At 54.3% G+C, this 27928-nt stretch overlaps 8 protein-coding genes across 8 annotated transcripts; 4 read left to right on the top strand and 4 right to left on the bottom strand.

Moving 5' to 3' along the window:
• Positions 1-135: 135 nt before the first annotated feature.
• On the top strand, positions 136-3775 carry CABS01_14208 (male sterility protein; the record flags this gene model as incomplete). The annotated part of the gene is made up of 6 exons (XM_060547548.1): positions 136-462; positions 524-559; positions 620-1307; positions 1361-1436; positions 1490-1974; positions 2061-3775. 6 exons carry the CDS (start codon positions 136-138, stop codon positions 3773-3775), a joined length of 3327 nt encoding a protein of 1108 aa, XP_060393665.1.
• Positions 3776-4223: 448 nt separating this feature from the next.
• CABS01_14207 (multicopper oxidase) lies at positions 4224-6284 on the bottom strand (the record flags this gene model as incomplete). The annotated part of the gene is made up of 5 exons (XM_060547547.1): positions 4224-4658; positions 4711-5695; positions 5760-5841; positions 5902-5980; positions 6033-6284. 5 exons carry the CDS (start codon positions 6282-6284, stop codon positions 4224-4226), a joined length of 1833 nt encoding a protein of 610 aa, XP_060393664.1.
• A 3774-nt stretch (positions 6285-10058) lies between these two features.
• Positions 10059-11069, bottom strand: CABS01_14206 (uncharacterized protein; the record flags this gene model as incomplete). The annotated part of the gene is made up of 2 exons (XM_060547546.1): positions 10059-10115; positions 10176-11069. The coding sequence occupies 2 exons, from the start codon at positions 11067-11069 to the stop codon at positions 10059-10061; spliced, it is 951 nt and encodes a 316-aa protein (XP_060393663.1).
• A 2214-nt stretch (positions 11070-13283) lies between these two features.
• CABS01_14205 (uncharacterized protein) lies at positions 13284-15795 on the bottom strand (the record flags this gene model as incomplete). The annotated part of the gene is made up of 6 exons (XM_060547545.1): positions 13284-13438; positions 13552-13758; positions 13913-14603; positions 14676-15345; positions 15494-15640; positions 15752-15795. The coding sequence occupies 6 exons, from the start codon at positions 15793-15795 to the stop codon at positions 13284-13286; spliced, it is 1914 nt and encodes a 637-aa protein (XP_060393662.1).
• Positions 15796-17530: 1735 nt separating this feature from the next.
• Positions 17531-19365, top strand: CABS01_14204 (sugar porter family MFS transporter; the record flags this gene model as incomplete). Its single annotated transcript, XM_060547544.1, has 3 exons — positions 17531-18549; positions 18623-18982; positions 19047-19365. 3 exons carry the CDS (start codon positions 17531-17533, stop codon positions 19363-19365), a joined length of 1698 nt encoding a protein of 565 aa, XP_060393661.1.
• Positions 19366-20956: 1591 nt separating this feature from the next.
• On the top strand, positions 20957-22738 carry CABS01_14203 (inner membrane transport protein yfaV; the record flags this gene model as incomplete). Its single annotated transcript, XM_060547543.1, has 4 exons — positions 20957-21142; positions 21238-21406; positions 21470-21674; positions 21727-22738. The coding sequence occupies 4 exons, from the start codon at positions 20957-20959 to the stop codon at positions 22736-22738; spliced, it is 1572 nt and encodes a 523-aa protein (XP_060393660.1).
• A 1623-nt stretch (positions 22739-24361) lies between these two features.
• Positions 24362-26806, top strand: CABS01_14202 (fungal specific transcription factor domain-containing protein; the record flags this gene model as incomplete). The annotated part of the gene is made up of 2 exons (XM_060547542.1): positions 24362-25824; positions 25882-26806. 2 exons carry the CDS (start codon positions 24362-24364, stop codon positions 26804-26806), a joined length of 2388 nt encoding a protein of 795 aa, XP_060393659.1.
• Positions 26807-26855: 49 nt separating this feature from the next.
• Positions 26856-27907, bottom strand: CABS01_14201 (GCY; the record flags this gene model as incomplete). The annotated part of the gene is made up of 2 exons (XM_060547541.1): positions 26856-27492; positions 27573-27907. The coding sequence occupies 2 exons, from the start codon at positions 27905-27907 to the stop codon at positions 26856-26858; spliced, it is 972 nt and encodes a 323-aa protein (XP_060393658.1).
• Positions 27908-27928: the final 21 nt, after the last annotated feature.

Genomic DNA, 27928 nt, shown 5'->3' with positions numbered 1-27928 from the left:
TTAGAAATACCACGATTCGTCACGTGTCGTCTTAACTTTCAGACTGCAGCCGAGGGATTGGAAACAGTATATGAGTGCGCTTTGGTCTCGTCGATTTCTGGAGTTCGGGAGTTGGTATGGTGCGTCTATGAAGCCATGCTCTACCCTTATTTATCATCATCGACGAAAATCACAATGGCCACAACTACCGTCCAAGTCACGGAGCCGAGGACTCTCTCCGTCTGTGGACAGCGGACTTTCCCGTCCATCATTGACGAGAGGGCTGCTTACGAGCCTAACCTGACGTGTTTCTCAACGCCATACACGTCGGAGCCTCGGGATGGGTGGAGAGTTGTCACCTACAGAGATTTTGCGAATGCTATCAACTACATCACGCACTTCCTTCTAGACAACTGCGGAGTTCCTGCGCCAAACACGTTTCCGACAATTGCCTATATTGGCCCAAATGATGCAAGATACTGCGTGCGTGGACGGCTAAAATCTTCTGTCTGATCTGCTGGACCCCTAGCTGACGCGATGATAGATCATGACCGTTGCCTGCATCAAGGCAGGATACAAGGTTAGCTTCTCCTTGGACTAGTTTGATATGTACACAGTTTGCTGACACGATACCGAGCAGGCCCTATTTGTGTCTCCTAGAAACCCTCTCGAGGCACAGTTGAATCTGTTCAAGCTATCTGACTGCCGACTGGTGGTGCGTCCGCCATCACACCAGTCTGTTGTCGAATTCTGGGTAAAACACTGGGACATGAAGCAGATCGAGATCGAGCCTCTGCACGATATTCTCTCCAAGCCCCAAGTACCAAACGTACCGTACACAAAAACTGCTGCAGAGGCAGAGTGGGATCCTTTCCTTGTCCTCCACACTAGCGGTAGCACAGGTCTCCCAAAGCCTATTGTCACCAAGCATGGCTCCATCGCCTTGACGGATGCGCAGCACCAGTTCCCGGAATGGAATGGCACGATCCCCATCGCGCGGGCAATGGAGTCGCTGGCGGACGTACACTTCAGTCCCAGTGAGTACTATGAGTGCACCATCGATTACCATTCACGGAAGCTTACACGTTCAGTGCCATTATTCCACGCCGGAGGCGTCTATGGGTTCATTGGGACTGCGGTTCTCAGCAACAAGCCCATCATCTTCCCGTTCCCTGACCGCCCACTTACACCTGATCTTACCATCGAGATTCTCAAAGCGACGGGTGCGAAGAGCGCGGCGCTACCTCCATCTCTACTCGAGGAGATGGTCCATCGTCCAGATCAAATTGAGGTACTGAAGAAGCTTAACTTTGTTGGCTTCGGTGGAGGTACGTCCCCGTGAAGGACAGAAACTAGAGGTTGAGTACTTACAACGTGCTAGGTCCCCTCAACAAGGAGGCCGGTGACACTCTATATAGGAACGGTGTCAAGTTGCTCAACATTATTGGTGCTACTGAGTATGTGTCTTCGAATCTTTGAATCTCAAGACGCATCACGCTGAGAATTTCAGGACTCTACCATTCTGCATCTATTATCAAAAGAACTCGGCACTGTGGCAGTACTTCATCTACAATGAGGAGCTTTCCGGTGTCGAGTTCCGAAAGGCCACGTCTGACGAGGACGTTTACGAGATGGTGATCACCAGAAAGTCGAAGCAGATCCCGATCCAGGGCATCTTCTACACGTTCCCCGATAGAGAGGAGTATGCCACGAGCGACTTATACAAGCCTCACCCGACACTGCCGCACCACTGGAAGTTTCACGGCCGTGCAGACAACATCATCAATCTTTCCAACGGGGAGAAGCTCAACCCCGTGAGAATGGAAGACATCATTGCCGGGAACCCCGCGGTGAAAGCTGCCCTCATAGTAGGAGCACAGAAGTTCCAGCCAGCCTTAATCGTAGAGCCCTTTGTGCAGCCAAAGACGGACGAGGAGATTGACGACTTGATTGACCGCATCATGCCGCAAGTTGCCGAGGCTAATGAGACAATTGGTAAGTCTCTCCACTACACCCAAACTAACGTCACTTACACCCATCCATCCTTGGAGAAAACGTAGCGCTGACACGGGGATAAAAAGCTACGCACGGTCGGATCGTTCGGCACTTGATCACCGTGTCCAATCCCGAGAAGCCGTTCCTGATGGCGGACAAGGGCACCCTCAAGAGATCGGCGACAATCAAGCTTTACGCCGATGAGATCGAAGAGCTCTACGCTAATCCGAGAGAGGTTCCCCTCTCGAAGGTGCCGCGCCTCGATCTGAGCTCCCAGGCCGCGCTTAGCAAGTCCATCGAGAAGCTCCTCCGCGAGCACCTCGGCGTCCCCCACTTGGAGTCTGACACTGATTTCTTCGCTGCGGGCATGGACTCGTTGCAAATCATTGCTGCTGCACGTTTCATTACTGCCAGTCTGCGCGCTACGAATAAGCATTACAGTGATACGACTATTGAGGCTCGCGATATGTATACTCACGTTAGTCCTCACCAGCTTGCTGGTCACATTTTGCGATCTGGACAGGGCAAGGCCAATGGTAGTACTGCGAGTGAAAGCGAGAATCACCAAGCAATGGACAGGCTATACCAGAAGATTCGGCAGAACCTGATTCACGCGAAACCTGGACGCCCTGAACCAGCGAAGGAGCAGCAGACTGTCATTCTCACCGGATCCACCGGAAACATGGGATGCTACCTGCTCGATGAGTTGATTCGCAACCCACACGTCAAGAAGGTCATTTGCTTTAACAGGTCAACCGACGGCGGTGCCGGAAAGCAGGCCAACGCCATGAAAGAGCGTGGCCTAGCCAGCCCAGGAGAGAGCGGCAAGGTCGAATTCTTCCACACCAACTTGTCGCAACCCAATATGGGGTTGTCGCAAGAAGTCTACTCTCGCCTCCTTAAAGAGGCGGACCGCATCGTTCACAACGCTTGGGCTGTCAACTTCAACATGCCTCTCGATGCGTTTGAACCGCACATCAAGGGATGTCGCAACTTGGCTGACTTTGCTGCCACGACGGAGAAGCGTGTCGTGCTGGTGTTCGTGTCGACCATTGGTACCACTAGCAAATGGGATGCAAGCCGTGGCCCGGTCCCGGAGAAGTCCCTGCGGGAATATGGTATCTCAGGTCTTGGATATGGCCAGAGTAAGCTGATCTCTAGCATGGTCCTCGAGGACGCCGCCCAAGTCGGAGACTTCCCTCTGGCTATCGTTCGTGTTGGTCAGATTGCTGGGCCGCTTGCTGATGGCGGCGCTTGGAGCCGCCAAGAGTGGCTGCCCTCCATTATCGCGAGCAGTCTTGTTCTCAAGGCGTTGCCGAGACACCTATCCGGTATGAACACGACCGCCTGGGTCCCGGTTGAGACAATGTCGAAAATGATCCTGGATATCGGCGGCCTGACTGAGGAGTCGAAAGACTACCACGAGGGGTACTTCCACGGCAGCAACCCCTCCATCACAACATTTGATAAGCTGGTCCCGGCTATCCAGCAATACTACGGAAGGAATCAACTTCCTGACCTCATCCCCTTCAAGGAATGGGTAGAGAGATTGGAAGCAAGTCGTACTGCACCCGGAGCGCTTGGCGCTGATCGAAACCCAGGCTTAAAGCTGGTCGACTTCTATCGAGGCGCTGCTTCTGCGGGAGAAAATATACCGAACACGAGGACACACGATACTACGAGAACTGTGGCTTGCAGTCCTGCGCTCCGCTCGGTTGGACCTGTGACGCCGGAGTTGATGGCTCATTGGTGCAGACAGTGGAAGTTTGAGAGCCCTTCAGCTCGTGTCGGTCGTTTGTAGAGGCCTAGATCTTGGGTTAGAAATGCATTGTACAAATTGAATACAAGTTATCAAGAAAAAAATCTCGTTCAGAACATGTGCTAGACCTTTGGTCAAGTTATCGCAACATACAGCGCTACGGGGCGTACAAATGCAATGGCAAGCATCTGTGCCTAACAAGACGGGGTTAGTATCTCTCGAGATCGAATCGAGGTATCATGCCATCCTGAGGGAGACGAAGGTTGAACATGTACTATATTTAGCACCCAGGACTGCGAAGTAATAGTGACGATGATTAGCATGAATGTTATTTCTATCTATGATGCTCCTTCTTTCCCACAGTCATGACCATGCTCCGACCGCTACGCCACTCAATTTCCCACAAATGATCCAACAAGTAGACAATCAAGCAAACAGTCCATTACAATCTTTTGCAAAATTCCCATGAGTGATAACATCCAGGGCTTTTTTACATCTTGAGCTTACGCAGACCAGAGTCGGTCTGGGGGTAAGGAGCCTTCTTCGAGTACGTCTGCCACTGGTTGCACATATCATCCATATCCTGAGCCCGGACAGTATCCATAATCTTGTCGGTCTGCTCCAAGAACTGCACCGACAAACCCTGGCTGACGTGCCACGCAATGTGGCAATGGAACAACCAGGCGCCGGGGTTGTCCGTCTTGAAGGCGACGACGAGCCAGCCTCGGCCGGGGAGGGTGGTCACGTCGCGCCTGGTCGGGTTCTTGAAGTTTAGCTTGGAGACGTCCGTCTGCGCGTTGAAGCGGACGCCGTCGCCGCGGCCGCTGGAGGCCGGCTCGGAGTGGCCTAGGATGTAGAAGTCGTGGCCGTGGAGATGCATGGGGTGAGGGGCGGGGAACAGGTTCTCGACGACCCAGAATGCCCACTGTGATAATGTTAGCTAGTAGTGTCGGGATGGACGATACGGGGAAACTTACAGCATTGTCGGCGGGAACCTCGAAGACGTTGTAATTGTCGGGGTAGTCGGTGCTGTTCTTGGCGAGGTAAGAAAGCGTCGGCTGGTCCCAGTTGATGTCCATGTTCTGGCCATTGACCTTCCAGAAGACCTGCTGAGTGCCGGTGGTCCTGCTCGTGTCTACGGTAATGTCAAGAGTATCATCTTGGGTCTTGGCGAACGATGTAGAGTTGACGTCGACGCTGTAGATGGGCTCAAAGTCCGTCTTGTCTTGGCACTGGGAATCGGTGGGCGCCTTGCCGGCATCCTTGGGCATGAGGCTGTTTGCCGCACCCTCATACTGGAAGATGGCAGCAGGCTTGTTCATGTTGGACGTGCCGCACAGCCTGTTGGACGGGAACGTGACGTTGAACCAGTACGCCTTGCTGGCGTCCTGGTCAGCGTCAATGATGACATCGTAGCGCTGGCCGACGGTCAGGTAGAGTGAGTCTGTCTCGAAGGGCTTGACAGGGACAAAGTCGGTCCCCGTCACCGTCATCTTGTGACCGACGAGGTTTACCGTGAAGGTATTGTCGACGGACATGTTGACGAGGCGGATCTTGTGAGACTTGCCCTTCTTGAGCGTCACGCGGGAGTAGTTGCCACCGCCGTTCTTGTTGATGTTGGTGCCGTTGAAGAGGATATTGTCACTGGCGGGAACGGCAGCGGGTGCAGTGAAGGTGGAGCGGATCTCGTCGGCAGACTTGTAATACCAATCCGTGATGGAGTAGGTGCCGAGGTCCTCGTCGTAGTTCTTGGAGGTAGGTCCATCGATCTGAATGGTACCGGCGATACCGTTCGCATACTGGTCGGAGAAATGCGAGTGGTACCATGATGAACCGTACTGCTCGGCACGCCACTCGTAGGTCTTGGTGGCTCCTGGCGGGATGGGGCACTCGGTGATACCGTTGACACCATCGTTCTGGTTGTTGTTCAGAAGTCGCAGGCCGTGCCAATGCATTGAGGTTCTGTGGGGTTGTCAGCGATTCGGTATCTTAGAGGTGGGTGCGCATTATAGCTGCTGTTACTTACCCATTCGTCCTCAAGTTGTTCACGACCCTGACCTTGATCTTATCACCCCAATTTGCCTTGATGTTCGGGCCAGGGAAGCCACCTATGAGGGCTTGAGTGAGCACACACAACGATGTGGAAGAAAGGAGAGATTGTAGCCTACCATTGATTAACATCGCCGTGTTCTTGGTCATGCCATCTTGACCTTGGAAAGAGGTGTGCTCGGTGAGAACCAAGTCATACTGTCCAACTCGTTAGCACGGCGTAACCCTCAGAGTACACGCGTCAACCAACCTCTCTCGTCACACCAGTATCTGGGATGGACTCCTCGTAAGCAGTCTTGATATCAAACCCTTCAACCCAACACTGTCTGTTGTCGGCAGTGTTGCAAGACTTAGGCCCTTGGTTAGAGTCCGCAGGGGTTGATGAGCCAGGCTGTGCGTTGTCCTGCCTCCTCGAGACACCAGTGTTGGACGACGGTGAGGGGACGGCTGCTGCTAGGCCATAGAGGAAGAAGAGCGCGCTCTTGGAGAGTGTTGACTTCATCTTGACTGTCTTTGGCTGATGCGTATGCCGAGGGCTATGAATGTCTGCTCGAGTTGCCCTACATAGGAGTCAGTCAACGAGGATCCCGTTTCATGGAAGTGGCACTCTAAGAGGAGGCGACTTACCTAGTCCACCCAGTATTAATCTCTACCACAACCTTGTTCGTTCGACGTAACAAAAGAAGAGAAGAGCTTCCAGAAATTCCAACTCTTCAACGGTCGACGCAACCTTTAGATAAGGTAGAAAACCTGCGCTGTGATATTGGCCACCGCCTGATTAACCTTAAGAAAGAGGGCACGGTGCTGTCGTTCGGGGACGAACCGTGATCTAGCCTTTTAGGTCGAGCGTCGCGAAACGTAGGAAACTGTTAGATTTTGCGCCGCGGAAGGGAAGGAGCTCGTTCCTAGACACACTCACGTACCAACCAGAGAGCTTTATATCAAGGCGGGCGGCACCAAGACGGCGGGTTAGTTTCAATATATTCGGGCTGGGGAGGGAAGGCAAAGGTAAGATGGGATGATGTTTGGAACTGTCTGAGTGGGAGTGAGCGTGTGTGTAGTTTACTGCGGTTGGATTGGATTGTCTTGTGTGTAGTTCCTGACAGTCGGTCCCGGGTACCAAGCGGTCTTTGGGTCCATGGCCGCCTTAGTGGGCGGTTATCACGAGTGTCAGACAAGCCCGAGGTGGGTGACTCTGAATGCATGTTCGCTTCTACCCGGCAGCCGGAACCAAGGTCCGCTCTCCTGGTTGCTGAGTACAGGCATGCGAGGGGGACCAGTTCAGACTGAAGGCAGGCTGCAAGGCGAGAAGCAATCTGAGGAGAGGTATGGGGGTTCAGGTTAGACGGCCGCCACCATGCAGCCCTCGGGCGGCCTTCGGGTTCGTATGACTTCCCGTTGTAACCAAGGGTATATCGGCATCAGAGAAAGAGATAGGCGCGTCTGCTGAGACGGAGGAGTCTCGTTTGGCGGTTGCATGATGATTCATCAGGAAACTCGAAAAGCCACAATCTCTTCGTCAGCTGCGCGTCTCTAAGCGCCGCTGGATGCTTCGCGGCGTCTCTCTTATTGTCAAATCATGCGGCTCCAGGTTGAGGATCCTGTATGATATTCCCTAGCCGGTAGATCCTACGGCTCCTACCCCGGGATTTACCAAATATGAGAAAGTCGCCACGGCCTAGACCCCGTCTTTCCGTGTGGCAATCATGTCGCTGTTCAAGCTCCTTCATGTGCTTTCTCCAGCCCATAGTGTCGATTCGTCGAACGCAGCGGTCGTCTTCGGCCGTGTCTTGGCCCTGCGCAAGCAAAGCGTATCTTGCGTTTGGCAGCAAAAAGGTCTGAGCAGTGTGGCTATATCATGTATCAAAACCGCCGTCACCTCTCAGAATGTCGAGCGCTCGGCCACCGGCAAGCGGCAAGGTGCATCTGTCGCCCCGCTATGTCCTCGCTCTACTCAGCTTCACAGTCCATTTCCCCCACGAACATTTCACCTCTGAGAAGAAAGGCTGAAGCTCGAAGCTAGGCACAGTGCCCCTCCAACCCTCGGCCGGCGCAAGTGGCGCGGTCGACGGTCTTGAAAAATTGGCCGTGCGGATGTATGAGAAGGACTGCTGAGGGTTAGAGCATCGAAAACTTTGAAGGATTTCATCTTCTGCCCGAGGATCGAACCAAAACGTCTAAAACGACTTTGTTCGATGGGCGGGTAAGCGATTTCTTTTCTTCCCTCGCCACATTGCTTTCTTACCCGAGGACTCAGCAAAGGAGACGTGCGGGTGTCAAATCTGACGTGTACCGCGGTGCTGGTATACGTTGGATCGTTGTAAAGCATTCCGGAAATTTCCGTTCGCCTTCTTTGGTGTGGCATTTATTTGTGGCGGGCGGAAGTGCGTATTTGAGATGTTTAGGCTAAGTAAAAGCTGCAGCCAAGATTTACGCGCCTGCACGACCGCTTATTGCCAAGTCGGCGAAGATGAGGCTCAAGTTTGACCCAATGACATTGCGATAGAGAATAATACGCGCTTGCGCTTTTATGAGGTCGGCGGACGGCTGTCTTTTGAGTCCGACAAACCTGGTCCAGTGGGTTGGGAAACATGGGATGAACCAATTCGTAAGGGCTAGAGAACGGTCAGTGGTGGCGCAAACACCACCAGGCAAAACTTTCTGAAGAAACATGGTTCACTCGTGCTCTGAGGGCTCTCAGGCCGGCAGTTTTACACATTGCCTAGTTTGTCCAAACACAGTCAGTGATGGCCTCATGCTTTGAATCTCGGAAGAATCGAGAAAGAAGTCGGTCTGATCCGTGGAAATGGACCACCAGTGCTTGATATAAAGAGAGCGCAAGTGCACTCTGATTCTGGAGGACTAGAAAATCAAAAAGTGAAAAGTGATGATAGCACAACCTGGTTTCGATCCAGGGACCTCTGGGTTATGAGCCCAGCGCTCTACCCCTGAGCTATTGTGCTTGATGATGGGTACTCGTTGATGTCGAGGGCGAGAGCACAAAGTGTTTATTAGGGCTTTGGATTTGTGGATCGTTCTCTGTCGAGTCACGATGTCTACAGTTTTGTGTGCTTGTGGGTGCGTTTGTGGGTCGTTGGTAAGTGCACGACTTGGCCTCAGGGCTGGAGTGAAATTGGCCTCACATCGTGTGAATTTAGGAGTTCGAGACATGTGGCATATGTGGGGAGAAACACCTGCCACTCCCTTGATGAGTTGCCTCAAGTTTGCCTGAGTTGCAAAGTCTGAATTCTTTTCTATGCCTAAGAAAGAAAAGTCGCACAGCATGTTTTGCTCAATGTGACGATCCGAGGTAAGGGTAAAGACAAATGCCCCGACCGGCTCCGTAAGCGGGCCCTGCTCTCGGTGATGTGGGCCTTACCGACACGGATAATGATCGGGGCCTCCGGTCGGTGAGAGGGTGGGGCAATGGGATCATGCCATTGGATAACTGCTTTAAGTCGGGGGCCGAATCAGAAGTCCCTCGTTATCTTGATGTGGCGATTCGTAAGCAGTCATTCAATTGGTGCGCCTATGGGTTGGCGTTGAGAGAAATACCACGGTCCGAGGTGAGGAATCCAAGCCAAGGTTCGGGTTGACAAACAACCAGCGTGTTGATACATAATATGTAGAACAGTACGATCTATTGAATTGCCGTTGGTGAGGGAGATCACTACACTGGCTCCACCGGTATTAAGCTCGATTTCGGATTGAGAAGAGGTTGATGAGAATCAGGTGAATGTTCGAGCAACTTTATCTCACTTGCGTTGATAAATAGTCAGATGAAGTTCTGGGGTTGAAAGACACGATGAGTTTCGTTCGTCATCTACGCCGCCAAAGATAAGAGTCATGAGATGAGTGAAGCAGCTGACTGTGCCCAGGTGTGGTGGGTATGATAAAACACAGACAAACTGTGAGTTCCTGCATCACGACAAGATTAGCTGCTCGCGATACCTGGCTATATCAAGTGAATCGACAGGTGAAGGCAACATCACATGGTCCGGATCTTTTTGCGCTGCAACAATTTCTTCAGAGCGCTAGTCTATTAAAAGAAATTCTAGACTTCCTGAACTCGAGTACTTTCAGTTGACTCGTCAAGGCTTCTTCTGGCCATGTTTTTATCTCATACGCGCACACAAAGACCGCTCAAATGTATCATCAAGTATCCCAATTAAAACGCCGTGCCTCTAGCGACATGAACATATGTCCCAGGGCGTGTATGCCAAAGGTCCCATCTCATTTCGTACCCGTCGTAACATGACAATCTGAAAGGGCATGTCTACCACTTGATGACCTTGGTGGGGAAGTACTCATCGATGAGCTCCATGTAGTAAGGCTATCAAATTGTTAGTCTCATGATGAAATTTAGATCCGGGTAGGATTGAGTAAGACATACCTTGAGCTCCTCAACGGTGGGGGCATCATCAGACTTGCTGTACAAGTCGTAGGGGTTGAAGGCAAGCACGGCCTTGAGGAGGTCCTCATCACCCTCCTTCATGAACTCGCGGTAGGCGCCCTCGCGGTGCCAGGGGTAGAAGGAGTGGTAGCGGATCATGGCGAGAGCCTCACGGGGAAGCTTGGACTGCTCCTTGCAGACGGTGTACATGTACTCGTCGTGACCCCAAGAGATCATGAGGTTCTCAATACCGCAGCCGGGCTCGTAGATGCCGTTCTTGGTGCTGTAGACGGGGTGGGTGTTGTCGGGGTTGCCCTCAAAGGTGGTGGGGAGGACGATGCGGTTGTCAAAGGCACATCCGACGGGGAAGGTGTCACCGACGACATCCCACTGGCCCTCGGCTCCGTAGAAGAAGAGAAGCTTGCCGAGATCGTGGATCAGGCCGGTAAGCTGCATCCAGCGGGGCTTGCCGTCACGGCGCATGGCCTCGGCGGTCTGGAGCAAGTGCTGGATCTGAGAGAGCTCGGTGTCGGGGTCCGAGTTGTCGATGAGGGTATTGAGCTTCTCCATGGCCTCCCAGATGGTCATCTCATCGCGGCAGGGGATCTTGCCAGTAAGGTCGATGGCGAACTTCTGGCGGGCAGCGAGGTTGTACTCGACGGTCTGCTTCTCATGCTGCTCCTTGTAGAAGTTCTTGACGCGGTCGCAAGCATCCTCGTACTGGCGGAAAGCGGTCTTGTCCTTCTCTGAGTCGAACTTGGACTCGCCCTCGAAGTCGTTCTGTGCCTTATTGTACTGGTCCTTGAGGATGTTGACCTCCTCGACAAAGTCGGTGGTCTCCTCGAGGGCGTGTCCGTCGGTGCGGACGTAAGGGGTGGCGACAGCAGCAGCCATTGTGACGGTAGTTTGCAAAGTCGAAAAGAAGAGTTTGGTACAGAAAGTTTAAGAAAGATTACAGCTCGATATGAAGAAAGAGTCGATATGTGATGATCTTTCCAAGGGGGGTATCACTCGAATGCTGAAGACTGGTTTGATGATGAGCAAAAAGAGGGAGAAGTAGGTATCTGGAGATAGTCTTTAAATATGTTGTTGAAGACAAGATCACGGAAGATGAAGATTACGAAGGGCAAGAAGAGTAACGAAGGAGTAGGACGGGAAAAAACTCGGACATGGCGAGGTACCTAGTATCGCCCGCCAGACGCAGTATTCGGGCCAAGTACCTCGTCATGGCAGCACCGGGTATCCATCCGTACTGGTGTGGGCAAAAGGCTAACTTGGACAAGCAGCCCGAGTTGACGTTTTTGCCGTGAAGGGTCGTCATCTGCATGGCCCTTGTCTTGCCCGTGCAGAACTATGCCCCGCGGAGAGTGGTTATGATTCAGATGGAGCAGGAAAGACGGGGCGAGATTTCAGATCTGTGGAGAGGCCCTGGAGAGTTGCGACGTTGCGACGAAGAAAGGCGAGGCCGGCGAGGGGATTCCAAGTTTTGCGCAGTTGGAAGAGGAGAAAATCGCCGAATTCTTGCTGGAAGAGGACCCCACCCAGATCCAGAGCTGGACCCACTCTTCACTCGCCGGAACAGAAGCAGCCAGAATCTCCGGTCACATGATCTCACATGACTCTGAAGTCTTCTGACTAATCCTCATTGGGACCATATGGAGACTCGTGCAAGTTGCTGGAATTTCCAAAACTTTTGACCTCTCGTCAACTCCCGACAACAATGGCAAAGAATTCCGAGACCCACGACTGCCATCCTTGTTAGTCGCAAACGCTTGAACGCTTCTTCCACACCTTCAATCCCGCTTCGCCTATTCTCCAGACCTCCACGACTCCACGCCAACCGCATTCCGGGATGGCCAGAAACGATGCAATGTGACGGCGCCCTTGCGTCTCTGCCCATCTTGGATTCTTTTTCTGCGGCAAAGCTTAATCGCTTTTCCCCCGGTCCACCCCTCCACGACCCTACGAGACCTTCTGGCCCCGCCGCCTTCATCATGGGATTTGCAGACTATTTTTGATTATTCCCTCTTTTGGCACTTGGCTGCCACGCAGACCTCGACGCCCCCCTGCCAACGCCAACCAACGCCATTCCCGCTCAATGCAGGACATCTCCATCCCCGCGGATTCCTCTCCTCTTTTCAGTAATGGCTTCCTACTGATTGGATATAGAACACTTGCCGGAGGGGACATCCCAGTGGTCCCTTGCCCAGGCCTTGCCAGACCTCTCCCCTCACCTTCACCCGGTGTCCGTCCCGGCCTTCTCCCGAGATTCTTGACTTCGGAACCTTCGATTCGCCCAAAACGAACATGTCTGACATCAATTTTCGTCACAGCTTCGGGGCCTCCTTCCCAATGTCGTCCCTGACGGTAATCTAGGGCGAGTTTGGCCAAGACCTGCTGGCTTCCCCACGCTTTCCAAACAACCCCGCGGGATCTGGATGGTCCCTACGTGTTCCAATGTGCCACGGCAGCTGTCAGTTTCAAGCTCAGACCAGCCGGCATTACACGACGATGCTCATCTAGGTATTCGTATATGGGCGCCATGTGGATGGAACGCCGTGTGCGCCGTGTGCGGGGAGGCCGTGAGCATCACTATCTTTGAAATCAGACACTCTCGAGATCAGGTTGGCCAGCGATAACCCGCGGATAATGAAGAACCAAGCAGATGGAATCGCGAAATATGTCCGATTGCTTTTCAGCCTGCATCGTACGCTATACTACCGTGCCAGCCAAGCCAGGCCAGCCAGATCCTGCCGCTACAAACACAGCATCATGACGCTTCTACACTATCAAGTCGGGTATCCACAGATTGCAAACCAAGCGAAATCCAAGTCCGGGGGACGTATCCAGTCCTGTCCGGTTCAGTTCAGTCCAGTCCAGCCCCATGCACCAAGTCTATCGTGATCCATATCCAATCCTACTGAGAGGCGATCTCTCTCGTGTCTTGCCAGCAGTCATTATCGTGATCCAATGAAAGAGGCTTTCATCAAACATCTTCTCGGCGACTGGCCTGCCAGTCCAGTTCGCCTACGCATGTCTCTGAACCCCGCCTCTCCCAACCTCTGCGGTCTGGGGTAGGCGGAGTGGGCGGTCACCCTGTGCTCCTCCTCAATCCTCGTTCATTGCTTCCCCGTCCAACCAGCCCCATGCGTGCATCAGCTGATCCCGCACCGCTGTCGTGGGCCTTGCGTGGGCCTTTTCGGTGATGCTGAGCATCTTCAGCAGAGCTTCCTGGTCATGCTTGGTGTCGAATCGATCACCGGCTGGAGGAGGCCCAAATTAGTCTACTGTTCAGGACGTTCGAATTTGAAGGCTACAGAAATAGGAAAAAAGCAACGAAAGAAGAACCGGAAAGGAACAAGAAAGCAAAACGTACCGATGGCTATACCCATACACGCCGTGAACATGGCCGGCGGTGACCATTGGTTGCACATGCCAATTCCACAGAGACTCCGCAGGAGATCCTGAATCTGCTGGGTCAGCCTTTTCTCAGCAGCTTTGCGGCCGCCGCCGACTCGTGGTATGCTCGGATTGAACAGCACGAGGTACATTTCGGCGAGAATGTGGTGTTGGACAGCGATGACTACCAAGGAGTTGTTAGTAAGCGGTTCCTGAAGAGGAGGGTTGGCCATCAGCCAGCCTTCCGGATCGTCGGATATCTGAGATACTCTCCGTGTCCGGGAGCAGTTCCGAGATCAGGCCAGACCAGACCGGGACCAGACCAGGGGTATACTCACTATGACAAGCCTTCTGGTACCATACTTCGGGAAAAGCCTCCTCATCTGTCCTCTCTCGGAAGAAGATGGGAGTATACGAAGGCGGTAGCGCGTTCTTCCATTCTCTGTTTGCCATTTCGAGCTGGCCCCATTGCAGCACCGACCCCGCCTCGGACCCGAAGCAGAAGTTGAGGACATCGGCGCAGTGGACAATGGCACGATTTGCCCAGACAAAGTCGTCGGCCGGGGTGGTGGATCGGTCGACAATGGCATGACCGAGGTTCATTCGGACCACCTGTTGGTTGATGACGGCGCTGTAGATCTCCTGCCTCAGTCCTGCCCAAAAGCATGCCGCCGTCAAAGTTCCCGGCATAAGGAATCGGTCTCCGGCGTTGACAAAGGCGTGAATTCCGAGCAGGTGGCCGTGCGTGTCCTGGCCCAGGGTGTTTACATCGATTTCTTCCAGCACGCGAAGTATGATTGTTGCAGCAAACAAGTTCTCGTCCGACACCGTTCCTGCGTGGTCCAGCAGTGGGATCAAGTAGTTGAGGCACTGCTCGTGGTACCGGTTCGATGCCAGCGAGTCGTATGCGCTCGTCAGGCTCAGATGCCTCGAGGCAAGGGCGAAGATGGCGTTGAGCAAGATGGGACATGAGCCGGCACGCTGCGGTACTTCGACCTCGAAATGTCGGGAGGGATCACACGCATCGAGCTGGTGGTCCGGTTAGTGTCGTTTCTTCGTTGCTTCAAAAAAGCAAGCCATCCCGCAGCTATCTCAACATACCCAGAATCCAAGTTTGTCCACGTAATGACGGAACAGCGTGGCTTCTTTTCGCCCTTGGATAGGCCATATCGGTCGATCGGTGTATATGCCCTCCAACGGCGGCAACATCGACTGCACCGGCGGCAGACTCACGACGGAGCCAGACTGTTCGCGATGGCTACCGTGCTGGCTGTGGTTGTCGGCGCCGGGCGTACTCAACGATATTCGATGCGGAGGTTGGACAGGCTCGTCCACCACGTCGCCGCCATCAACGACGCTTTTAGCGCCGGGCCGGCTCTCGTCGCCAGGCAAAGGCCAGCTCGCCGCCTTTGCTGCGTATATTGACGGCCGACGTTGATCCTCAGAGACTGTCGAGTCCACGGCCGTAGCCGTGCCTGGCGAAGTGGACGCAACATCTGTTGTGGCTTCTGTCCCAACTTCGTCAACGTCTGGCGCCGAGTCGTGAACGGACTCGTTGCTGTCGAGGTCCTCGCCGAGCTCGACACCGCGAGTCTCGTCGATGAACTTGAGCTTCTTTGGCGGCGCAGGCCACTTGTGGCTCTCTCTGAATACGGCGTGCTTGGGGGCGCGAAACTTGTAGCCCTTTTTGCACTCTCGCCCTGTCATCAGGCACCGCCCGCAGATGGGCAGCACTCGATCACATCGCAGGTGCTGCTCGCGACACTGCTCGCTGCACGGATCAAACACAGTCAGCAACCTCTTCCTCGATCATGATATATCTGTCAAACTTTGCGGTTCTCTCCCACCGGCTCTCTCTCTCCACAGCTGCCTCTTTTCTCACAGACCGAGTTCAGAGCCATCGCAACCGACTTCCTCACTCTTTCTCAGCTGGAGCAGCTGATGGCAACGGCGTCGACGAAGACCCTTGAGCTTCCTTCACCTTGCCATCACCGGCGAGAGCTTCATTGCCTTCATCTCTCGCCGAAGTCTGCTCGGCACCCCGCGTCTCAAGGTGAGCGGCGCCGCTGTCCGTGTCGCCGTCGGTGCGAATGGCCTCCAAATTGACGCCTCCAAAACAGGTGTTTTTCCCCGAGAGGCCCGCCCCTCCTCGGGTGGATCAGCAGAGTCTCACTCACCAGGTCGTGGCACTTAGCGAATCAGGCGCTTCGGGAGACGGCATGGCACTTGTGCCACTTGCAATTCTTTCCGAGCCCCCAGTTGAGGCTGCAATGAAATGATTGAAACCCGGGGAAGATGGAGAAGATCTGGGGGAGCCCCTCGATTTTTGAGCAGATCTGAAATTGAATTGAAGCTTGAGTCCGGGGCGACGACCAGTGACGTGTGTGGGGATGCGAGTTGGTCAGCAGCACATCCGACGACACCTCTCCACTCACGACACACACATAGCACACACACACACCACAGACACAGAGAGTCAGGGACCCCTTTTTTAACCAGTTCAGACTCTGCCAGTTTCTGGGCACTTCAGGCCAGTCTCAAAAGGCCAGCCAGACGCCGATGGCCGAGCCACTCCGACGGTTCCCCAGCGCTCTCTCTTTTTCGCTATCGGTACCCAACTGCCAACAAACTGTGTCATGCCAACAAGCAAAGTTGGCGCAGATACTTGAAGACTCTTGTTGGCTCTTCTGGGCTCTTGGATTCACTTGTTCCCGGGCCTCTGGTTCTTCAGCAAAGTCGAACGAGTTTCTCAATAGTTTTCTTTTCATTCGTCCGCCCTTCCCTCCCACATTACCGGCGCCAACTCTATCTTTGTTTCTCACCCTCACTACGCCGTACTCACTGACCCGAAAGCTGAACCTGGACTTTTCTTCCCCGCCCTCCCTTGCTGCAGCAGCCATGGACTTCTTCCCGATGGCTTGGGTCTGCACGCAAGCAACGATTCAACGGCCGCTCAGCTGACCATTTCGACACCACCAACATGGCGACGCTCAAACTTCCCCCGCACGCTAGAGTTGGCCCAGACAAACTCAATGGCAGCAAAGGGTTCCCATCTCCGTCCCAACCTGACGGCCTGGCAGATGTCGAACGCACCCTGTCATGACACAGAGAAACACGCCAACCCCCCTTGGGCGGCACCCCGACGACAGAAATGTCACGTCGCTTTACCTTATCTCGCCCAAGTCCCAAATTACCCCAGCATCTGCCATCAAACGATGAACGGGTACCCCTCGCCGACGAGAACCAATCTGCCCAATGGCTAGCTCCCTTTTCTGCTCTTCCATGTCTCCAAGAAGCCAAAGACTTCAAAGGCCCCTTGCGAATTGCGACGGCTTCGGTAACTTTGACCAGTCCCCTGGTCTTCTCGGCACAGGATTCTCCTCATCCTTCCAATAGCTGACGACTGGTCTATCGGAAGATTGCCCTTGTTTATTTGACCACAAAAAAAGAGGACGCGCGATACCGAACGGACCAAATCAAATCAAACAACCAGACGAGTTCAATGTCCCGGCCCCAGTCTTTCGCACTTCGTCAAAAAATTCGAGCCCTCTCTTTTGTGGGTTTTCCCATCGAAGCCGTAGGCCCGTAGCCATCGTCCCACACAATCCAGGACCGTTCGTTCCCGTCGCGCGCGAATATTTTGTTGTTATATAACATCCGGCGATTCCCCCCTCAATCTCCACCTCTTGACGATCTCCTCTTCAGCAAGCAGCATCTCCCAGCGCAGCCGCTTTCTCAGAGCTCTTTTTCTTCACCACATCTGCTCAACGCCAGCCTTGGCAACGCTTCAACGATCTCCACGTTGTGCGCGCAATCTCCCCATTGCAGCACGCGATAGTGTGTGCATCGCCGTAGAACCTCGAGAGAATTCAGTTTCTCTTTGAGAACAGTCATCAATAACAACAACACCTCCACCACGCCACGCAACGCAACCCTTCCTCCAAAGCCCATCCACGATGGAGTCCAAATCGGCGCACGATGATGTGGTCGCCGCACCAGACCGCGTCTCGGCCGAGATCGGCGATCACCACTCGGCCAAACTCGCCAGCAACTTTGTCCAGAACGCCAAAGCGGCCACGGACAAGGAGCACAAGATGACTCTGATGCAGGGCATTAAGCTCTACCCCAAGGCCATTGCATGGAGTGTGCTCATTTCCACCTGCATCGCCATGGAGGGCTACGACATCAGTCTCGTCAGCAACTTTTACGCATTCCCGCAATTTAACCAAAAGTACGGCGTCCTCACCGCCGACGGATCCTACCAGGTCCCTGCGCCGTGGCAAGCCGGCCTCAGCAACGGTGCCACCGTCGGCGAGATCATCGGCCTCTTCATCAACGGATGGGTCTCGGAACGCTTCGGCTACAGGTGGACCGTCATCACATGTCTTTTGCTAGTCGCCGCCTTCACCACAATCTTCTTCACCGCGCAAAACGTTCAGACTCTGCTCGCCGCCGAGATCCTCTGCGGTATCCCATGGGGTGTCTTCCAGACGCTGTGCATCACCTATGCCTCCGAAGTCTGCCCCGTCGCCCTGCGCGGCTACCTGACGACCTATGTCAACTTTTGCTGGGGTATGGGCCAGGAGATTGGTATCGGCGTCATCGTCTCCATGCTCGACCGCCAGGACGAGTGGGCATACCGCATTCCCTACGCGCTGCAGTGGATGTGGCCGGTGCCTTTGGCCATTGGTATCTACTTTGCGCCCGAGTCGCCCTGGTGGCTGGTGCGCAAGGGCAGGATTGACGAGGCCAAGAAGTCGCTGCTGCGCCTGACGAGCAGAGACAAGGAGACTGATTTCGACGCCGACGAGACGGTCGCCATGATGGTGCACACCAACTCGATTGAGGAGAAGATTACCGAGGGCGCATCCTACCTGGACTGCTTCAAGGGCGTCGACCTGCGCCGCACCGAGATTGTGTGCATGGTTTGGGCCATTCAGAACCTCAGCGGCAACTCGTTCTCCAACTACTCTACGTAAGTCTCTGCCTTTGTGCACTCTTATTGCTTGAGTTCTAGTTGCACCAGACTAATATTACGATGCACGCAGATACTTCCTCAAGCAGGCCGGTCTCTCCACCAGAAACTCGTACAACTTTGCGCTCGGCCAGTACGCCATCAACATGGTCGGTGTCTTTGGCGCGTGGTTCCTCATGTCGTGGGGTATCGGCCGTCGCACGCTGTACCTCTACGGTCTCTGCGGTCTTTGCAGCATGCTCATGATCCTCGGCTTCCTGGGCCTCGTGCCGGCCGAACACCGCGACCAGGGCGCGCTCGCGACGGGCTCCATCATGATGGTCTGGGCTCTCTTCTACCAGCTCACCGTCGGCACCGTTTGCTACTCGCTCGTCAGTGAATTGCCGTCGCGTCGTCTGCAGATCAAGACTGTCGTCCTTGGCCGTAACCTCTAGTAAGTTCCCGGTGCACTTTCCGGTCTGAAGATCGAACGCATGCTAACCACACTGTCCCCACAGCAACATTGTCGGAATCATCAACAACGTCCTCACGCCGTACATGCTCAACCCCAGCGCCTGGAACTGGCAAAACTACACTGGCTTCTTCTGGGGCGGCATCTGCTTCCTCTGCTGCGTGTACACCTACTTCCGCGTCCCCGAGCCCCGCGGCCGCACCTACGCCGAGCTGGACAAGCTGTTTGAGCACAAGGTTGCCGCGCGCAAGTTCGAGGGTACCACTGTTGACGTGTTTGAGGAGGGCGCCGTCGACGAGAAGGCGATGAATAACTATCACCAGCAGATTCGCGTCTCGCACTCTGAGAAGGATGTGCAGGTGTAGAGTGCTGATTGCGGAGGGTATTGCTATTGTCTCTTGCTGGTGTGGTGCTGTGTGATGACGCACCGAGTGCCTAGCGAGAAGAGACACATTGGCTATGGAAATTATGGACGAAAGAACGTAATGCTGTAATGCATGTATTTAATTCCGACGAAGTATATGAATCTCTAACGAAATTGTTAATCCGCTACGACTTGCTCTTTTCCTTCGCGAGCATTATCTTGACTGTACGACTCCACATAGCGTGAACCCACCAAGACAACGCGACTGTCAGCGCCTGGTCGACTATCTCCAAAGTCCGTCGTCCCCCGCATCACACTTTCCCCGCACGAGGGTGTGTTAATCGCGGGAGAAGACGGGAGGATTTGAGTCGGGGAGGGGAGAGGAGGGGGTTGCGCCCAGAGGGATCGACTTCCTGGGATTTGGGGATTAAGCATGCCCGTCGCGGTGGCTGGTTGGCTGGGTTTATTCTCCGCAGCCTCCAACTGCCGGATAGTTGTCAGTTCTGACTTGGATCTATGTCTTTGTTAGACTGGGCGAAGCTTTTCGAGAGACACATCAGCTCGAGATTGACGTGGACCGATGGTTGACAAGTCCGTTAGCTCGTTCCTCTCTGTCGGAACCGCACGGATGCCATCATGTCACCGTGTGACATGACAATAACCGATAACCTAGGTCATGTTGAAATCATTCATCATTTTGTTTCTCAAGATGACTGGGGTTTAGAACGACAAGCTACGAGAACTTGAGACAAGTCCGTCGGGCTAGAGAACAGCCACGAGGAAAGCTCAACGCAAAGTGGGTACAAATCCGTCATGTCCATATTCTTACATGGCAAATGCCAGCAACATTCGACTAAAAGTGGTTCCATCCCCTTTAGTTTTTGGCGCGTGTTTGGAAATCCGTCAAAATTTCGACGGATAAACATATCCACCAGCGAGCGTATGCGAACCTTCTCTCACGGCTTCAGAATGCTATCCACTACACTTAATCTACGTAGTCCATTGGGTTAACAAATCCACAGCGGCCGGGTCTCCGCGATTGCGGGGACCCCACACAGCCATCACGGCTCGAGGGGGGAGGTTAGAGCAACCGAGCAGGGTAGCATGGGCGAGATGGACAGAGGCAGAGACCGAGGGGGGGAGAATGGGCCGGGCCAAGAGCCCAGAGGTGGTAGTAGTGGTATGGAGTAGCGGCTTTCCTGGGAGGATCCAACACCGTGGTTGTGCCAAGTCTGTACCTGGTTGTCTCGTTCGGGTTCGTACGCTTATGTGTTTCTTGGAGCCTCCATTTACCGTTAGCCACCTAGCCTTGACTACCTTACCTTACTCCTACCTCGTAGTCGTCCGACGCATACATATGAGCGTACATCTCGAGATCATTGCTTCACCTTTTTCTGCTTCTCCTTTTCTCTCTTCTTCAGGCCAGAAGCATCCCCTTTTTCTTCCCTCTCCCCCTCCTCCTCTACATCCCTCCAACTTCATTTCTCTTCTTTACAGTGTCAAGTGTATCATATCGCAACCCGCCAACGGCAACGGTCACAACCGGAACAACGTAGCCGAAAAAAAGACTTCAAACATAGAGGCCGTGCAAAATGTCGACGACGGACAAGCCGGAGATCTCCTTCGTCGACGACAGAGAAGACGATGCCCAGTCCGACTCGGAGAAGGCGCCTGTGGTGCGCATAATCGACGATGTGCGCGTGCTGGGGCTCAGCGAGGACGATGCCGAGTTTTATGCCAATTTCACGCCGGAGCAGCGCAAGAAGACGATTCGCAAGGTATGTTTGGTCTCTTTGATACTCTCACACTCTCTAGCAATAGAACGATGATGGCTTCGAAACGGAAGTAAGATTGGTTGCTAACGCGAGAAAAGATCGACGTCCGCTTGGTGCCGATGCTTGCGGTTCTCTATCTCATCTCCCATCTCGACCGCGCCAACATTGGCAATGCCAAGATTGAAGGTCTGGCTGAGGACCTGAAGCTTAGCGGTGTGCAGTGGAATATTGCGCTCAGTCTCTTCTTCGTTCCCTATGTCCTGCTTGGTACGTTTTACCTCCTCCCCTGTAGACTATACTGGTTTACTTCAAGTGACTAACCTTTTGTAGAGGTCCCTAGCAATATCATCCTCAAAAAGTTCAACCGTCCATCCGTCTACCTCGGCACCCTCGTAACGATATGGGGCGTCATCATGACCTGCCACGGCGTCGTCAAGAATTTTGCCGGCCTTCTCAGCGTCCGTCTCCTCCTTGGCGTCTTTGAAGCCGGTTTCTACCCTGGTGCCGTCTACCTCTGCACCTTCTGGTACTTGCCGTGAGTAATAAATCTTTCTCCCTCGAAGGAGCTCTACTAATAAGGTAAATAGTCGCGACCTGGCAGCCCGCATCGCCTGGTTCTACTGCACATCCGCCCTTTCCGGCGCCTTCTCAGGCCTCCTCGCCGCCGCAATCGCAAAGATGGACGGCGTAGGCGGCTACGAAGGCTGGCGCTGGATCTTCATCCTCGAGGGCATTTTCACCGTCGGCCTCGGCATCGCCACCTTCTTCCTCCTCATCGACCGCCCCTCACTCAGCGGGAAATGGCTTACCCCCGAAGAAATCCGTTTCCTCGAGATCCAGCACTTCATCAAGCAGGGTGGGCGCTTCCAGGACGAGAAGCAGGAGGACAAGTTCAAGTGGCACGACCTCAAGGCCGTTGTCACGAATTGGCGGCTGTACATGCAGGCGTGGGCGCTCCTCGCCACCTCGGCGTGTTCTTATGGTACTAAGTTTACGCTGCCGACTATCACGAAGGCCATGGGCTTCAACAATACCGCTGCGCAGCTCATGACGGTCCCGCCGTACTTTTGCGGCGCTGCCTCGGCCATCTTCTTCGCACGCTTGTCGGACAGGTTCTACTGGCGCATGCCCTTCGTCGCGATCCCCATGGGCCTCATCACCATCGGCTACGGCGTCATCATCTCCTTCAAGGGTGATCTGTCCGGTAACATTGCGGGAGCTATGGTCGGCGTCATTATCACCTGCATGGGTATCTACCCCATCCAGCCCGCGGGTTCCTCCTGGGCGGCGAACAACCTCGCCCCGGCCTCGCGCCGCGCCATCGGTGTGGCTTTCAACATTTGCGTGGGCAACATCGGTGGTATCATTGGTAGCTACATGTACCTCGACAACGAAAAGCCAAAGTACTACACCGGTTTCGGGCTGTCGCTGGCGTTTGGCGGTAGCGGGTTGATCGTTGCGCTGCTGCTGGAATGGAGCTACAAGTGGGGGAATGATAGGAAAGCCAAGATGTCCGAGGAGGAGATTCGGGCGAAGTACACGGAGCAGCAGCTTATGGATATGGGTGACAAGAGCCCTCACTTCAAGTACACTCTATAGGAGCTATGCGAGGATGTCGTAGGGCAGGCGGACTATGGATGGCGGAGACTGAGTCTCGATGTCCGGTTGATGGCTGTGGAGGAAATGTAGGGTGAGGCGCGAGGATGTTTTTGACACTTACTATTTTTCCCGAGTAAATAGCGATTGTTGATGCCGATAATGAACAGCAATCCTTTCTGGCCCAAATATCTCAGCTTTGCCTCGTTACCTGACTGTGACCTTTGAGTGGTAACGTGCTTCAATTCTGCGAAGGCTTGGTTGAGAGTTTGGAATTACCTAGACATCTTCATCGACTATAACACTGAACCTATGATGAGTGTGAGCAGAATAATTAATTTACTTTTCGAGTCATTGTAAAGATCCTCAAATAATATTTACAGCTCATTGACCATAAGTATTTTAATCCTCGCAATACGTGCCAAACTTTTGTCCGCTAACTTGATTGATTTCGTGTCAAAGCCCGTGAAATTGAAATCAATTACTTTCATTTCGAGACTTCCTTAATTCTACCTATGAGAAATCAATGCCGTCAAGGTCGATCAAAAACTCTGATACTGATGATTACACAGTGAAATAGTTATCAGGCGTACTCATCTCCCTTGGTGGTTGCGTACGCTCCACACATCAACTCAGAACTAAACCGTGTGCCGTGTCCACGTGCCAAGCATGTGCCTGCCAAGCTACATGAGCAATCTCCAGCTGCTACGCCTCTTCAGCCTGAACACTCTGATGTCCAACGACTGACTCGCTCTTGGCGCACGCCGAGACATCCCGATAGAACCCCTGACTCTGAGGAGCTGTCAGCCTCTTGCCGGCAATGACCGGTCGTAAGGAGGTATCGTGATGGGCTACAACCCTCATGCAGATGTTATCTTGGAAGTCGGAAGACGTGCCGAACAAGTCAGATGCGGAAACTTGACAGGTGATACTGGCCGTTTGAGAATGCCACTTACTCATCTGCTCTGTTAACTATTACATCACATTGAAAATTGCTGCATGGCGTCTTCTGATGACGGGGAAACTCGGGCTCTCCTTCATCCTCTGGTTCCTCTCCCCATAAATCCTAAGAATCCGCCTCGGTGTCGGATCTAGCAGTACCCCGGACAACCCCGGATCTATCGCATACCCACGAACCGAACACGCCGCAACTATCAAGTCAATAAACGAGGAAGACTATGTGCACCCTAGTGCTTCCCCCGCAGCAAAGATGAGGAGGAAGCGGGGGAAAAGACACCCTTGTCCCTGGTCGTCGTAGCGGCCCCCGCCTCCCCCCAAGTCAGAAACTCTTGTCTTTCCCCAGACAAATCCCCTCCGTTTTCCGTCGATTTGCGCTCAAGTTTCCTGTCCCATCTCTCTTCCTTCTTTTCCGACTTTCCATCCAGTCCCTCCCTCATCGAGTCTCGAACCCTTTCCCGCCTCTGCCCCAAGGTAACCCGCCCATTCACTGTGCGCAACGCGCGGGCGTAACCGCGTGCGTGCGTTTTCGTCGCTCCACTGGGACACTGCGCATAAGCAGACAAATCAGAAAAGCCAAACGGCCAAGATAACAGGAAAAGGAGAGCAGAGGGAGTGGACCCTTGCAAAAGTCCGTCGACTCCATCCCGTTACGTTTGCCTCCCGGTCATGGACGCCCCGGAGTACCGCCGTCCTCTCCCCGGCCCGGGAAGTCCGGCTCCCGATGGCCGTCACTCCTCATCGGCCGCTTCAGCCGCCGCAGCTAGCAGTCCCCGTGGAGATTCACGGAAACGAAGCTTTAGCTCCGCCGCCGATCAGCACTCGCCTCTGTCCGATGAGCTGGCTGGCACTGGGTCCTCCTCCGCCGCCGCCGCAGCGAATCGCCGTAAATTGCAGAAAGTCAGCCGCGCTTGCGACTTTTGTAAGCAGCGCAAGGCGCGGTGCAGCGGGACTATCCCCTGCGACAAGTGTACCAGAAAGGGCCTCACGTGCGTCTACGATGCAAAGTACTCCCGCGGTCGACCCCCGACACCTCCGCCCTCAGCTGTGTGGTCTACAGGTTCGAATGCCGTATCCGGATCCGAGGAGCCGCCTGTTATGTACCGGACTACTGAAGAGGGAGGCGGAGAACACGTCGCTGCACCGGCCGCGCCGTCGCGCTCGCTGAGGGGAAATGTACGCGAGAGCCAGGGCCCGGCGTCGCGAGCCTCGCCCGAGCTTGGTATGGCTGAGATCCAGGGCCAGATCTTCGACCCGACGTCGGGTGTGACTTTCTTGCACAGGGCGTGGAAGCGGCTCTCGAAACACGAGAGTAACATCGTCCCGGACGAGCTCAACGCCTCGACCGACAGCCAGCCACTCATGCTGGCTGGTGATAAGCCGCTGCCCCCTGTTACTGACGAGGATGTGGCCAACTTGTCGCTTCCGGATTCCAGAGAGATTCAGGATCTGCTGGCACTGTACTTTGATGTTTCCATCGCGACCTACCGTGTGCTGCACCGCCCTTCCGTCGAGGCATGGCTAAAGACCATGATCAATAACCTCCGCCACGGAAAAGCCGTCTGGCAGGATATTGGTCGGGGCAAAGCGTCCATCGTCCTTACGGCACTTGCCATTGCCACCGCTCACAACGAAAAGTCAAAGGGATTTCACTCACCAGAAGGCGAGGCTCTATCCTTGGCTCGTAGTGACCAACTCTTTTGCGTCGCACTGCAGCTTACAGAGCGTGAGACGGGGCTCCCTCGGCTAGAGTCAGCTCAGTCGCGATTGATCCAGGTTCTCTACCTCCTGACCACGTCGCGTATGAACCGCGCCTGGTACACCTTTGGAAACGCGCTTCAGATCATATCTGCGCTGGGTATGCACAGAAAAGCGGCTAAGAAGCGGCACTTGACACCGGGCAACTCGGATTACATCCAGGCGCAGTGTCGTATGCGGACGTTCTGGACCAGCTACGTTTTAGACAAGTACCTGGGCGTCATATTCGGCCGTCCACGTCACTTCCATGATGATGACATTGACCAAGACTACCCGGATAGGATCGACGACGAGGATATGACTGCACAGGGACCCATTGAGAGATCGGAGGAACATTCAGACTGTCACATTGACGCGCTGATATTCCATGCCAAGTAAGTCAGCCCCATGTCTGATCACACTCTCTGCGTACACGTAGTGACATTTGACAGGATTGCGCAAATCATCGGAAACACATCAAGAGAAGTCTACTCCATAAAAGCAATCTCCGAACAAGAACGCGTCGCCGCCGCACACCGCCTTAGCAAGAAGATCCACGAATGGCGCGCCAGTCTCCCGCCTCACCTCGGGTCGATCCGCCCCTCCATGCTGATCCCAAGCTTCCGTCGTCAAGCAACGGTACTCAAACTGGCCTACTCCCACGCCATCATGCACGCGAACCGCCTCTTTCTCCTGGGTAACTTGAGCTCCGGCAGCGAGACACAGATCCTAGAGTGTATTGGCGCAGCGAGGACGGTGCTCGAGACAGTAGATGGCATGGCCGCCGAGGGGCCCATCTTCCACGCCTTTTGGTGGACGCAGTACGTCACGTTTTGCGCCCTGCTGGTCACGTATGTATGGGATATCCAGCAGAAGAGGCGAGGCATCACGCTTGAGGGTGAGGGAAAGGCAAAGCATACGAAGCTCATGGATCTGGCTGAGCGATGCCAGACGCATCTTGCGCACGCCACGGCGTCCAATTCACCCAGCCGCCGGTACGCCATCATCCTGGAAGAGTTCAGGACAGAGGGTCTCGGCCAGATGTCACGGCAAACTCAGGTGGCTTCACAGGCACCCCGGACTTCTGCACCTCGAGTGGCTGCGCTGTCTGCAGATATGCATGTGCCGCCTCTGCAGGCGAATGGGGGGAACGGAGGAGCGTCGATCACGACCGACGGATTCGACTTCAACCATGGGTATGGCACCGAGTCTGGCCCCGTTGATCTGATGGACCAGGGCGACGCAGGGTTCCTTGGATCCAACTTGCTCGATGAATGGCAGACGACCGATTGGCTAGACCTCGACTCTTCTGCTTTCGGCCCATACCTGGACATTGACTCAAATCCGTTGGCTTGGATGCCGGATATAGGAGGTTAGGGTCAGGACTTAAATACAGTCTATAATATTTTCCATTGATCTATGTCTTCTAAATGGTGAACTTTGTCAAGTTCTCAGGACCCGTTTCCTGGGCTACTCTCTTGACTTCCTCCTCTCCCAGCTCTTGGAAGATATCGAAACCCCATCTCGTCTGCCAATTGAATCTCTTGTTCCTCTCGAGCCCGTTCAACTGCGCAAAGGCATCCGCCGGCAACTCCTGCACCTTGAAGTTGGACTCTATCCGGCTAGGGGTAACACTCTTGGGCAGAACGACAGTGCCGCGCTGCACACCCCATGAAGCAAGCAACTGGCCGCCGTCAATGCCGAGCTTCTTGCCCAGCTCACCCACAAGAGGGTCGTCCACCGTCCTCGGCTCACCCGTCTGGTTGTTGCCCAGGGGCGAGTAGGCGGCCAGCTGGATGCCCTTTGACTTGCAGAACTCGAGCAGATCCGGCTGTTGGAGGTACGGATGCGCCTCAATCTGGTTGACGGCGGGAACCGTCTTGGTCTTTGCCAGAAGATCCTCGATGCGCTGCTTAGTGAAGTTGGAGACACCGATGGCGCGGACTTTGCCGCTTTGGACCAGCTTCTCCATGGCTGCCCACGTTTCTGCGGGGTCAATGTCGGCCAGCTCGAAGACGCCGTTGGAGTCAATGGGAAACCATTTATCCGACGGCTTGAATGCTCTACAAATGAGGTCAGTACATGCATTATTGTTTATCTCTTGCATAACAACAAGCACAAATGAATCAAGAATGAGACTTACACTGGCCAGTGCATCAGGAACAAATCGAGGTAATCCGTCCCCAAGTCCTTGAGCGTCTTGTCAACACCGGACTCGACATCTTCGGGTGCGTGCTTGGTGTTCCACAGCTTCCCTGTAACAAAGATCTCTGAACGAGGCACGCCGCTCTTGCGAATGCCCTCACCAACTTCCGCCTCATTGCGGTAGATGGCGGCGCAGTCGATGTGGCGGTAGCCGGAGCGCAGAGCAGTCTCAACAGCACGCTCAACCTCGTGAGGTCCAGCTTGCCAGGTGCCGAATCCCACTGCTGGGATCTTTGCACCAGTGTTGAGTGTGAAGTGTGTTGCGAGAGGCATCTTGAGAGAGTTTCTTGGTGT

This window comes from Colletotrichum abscissum (assembly GCF_030869225.1).
Source record: "Colletotrichum abscissum strain IMI 504890 chromosome Unknown Scaffold_51.1, whole genome shotgun sequence".
NCBI lineage: Eukaryota > Fungi > Ascomycota > Sordariomycetes > Glomerellales > Glomerellaceae > Colletotrichum > Colletotrichum abscissum.
The sequence above is the reverse complement of the archived record's forward strand: the minus strand, read 5'-3'. Positions and strand labels throughout refer to the sequence as shown.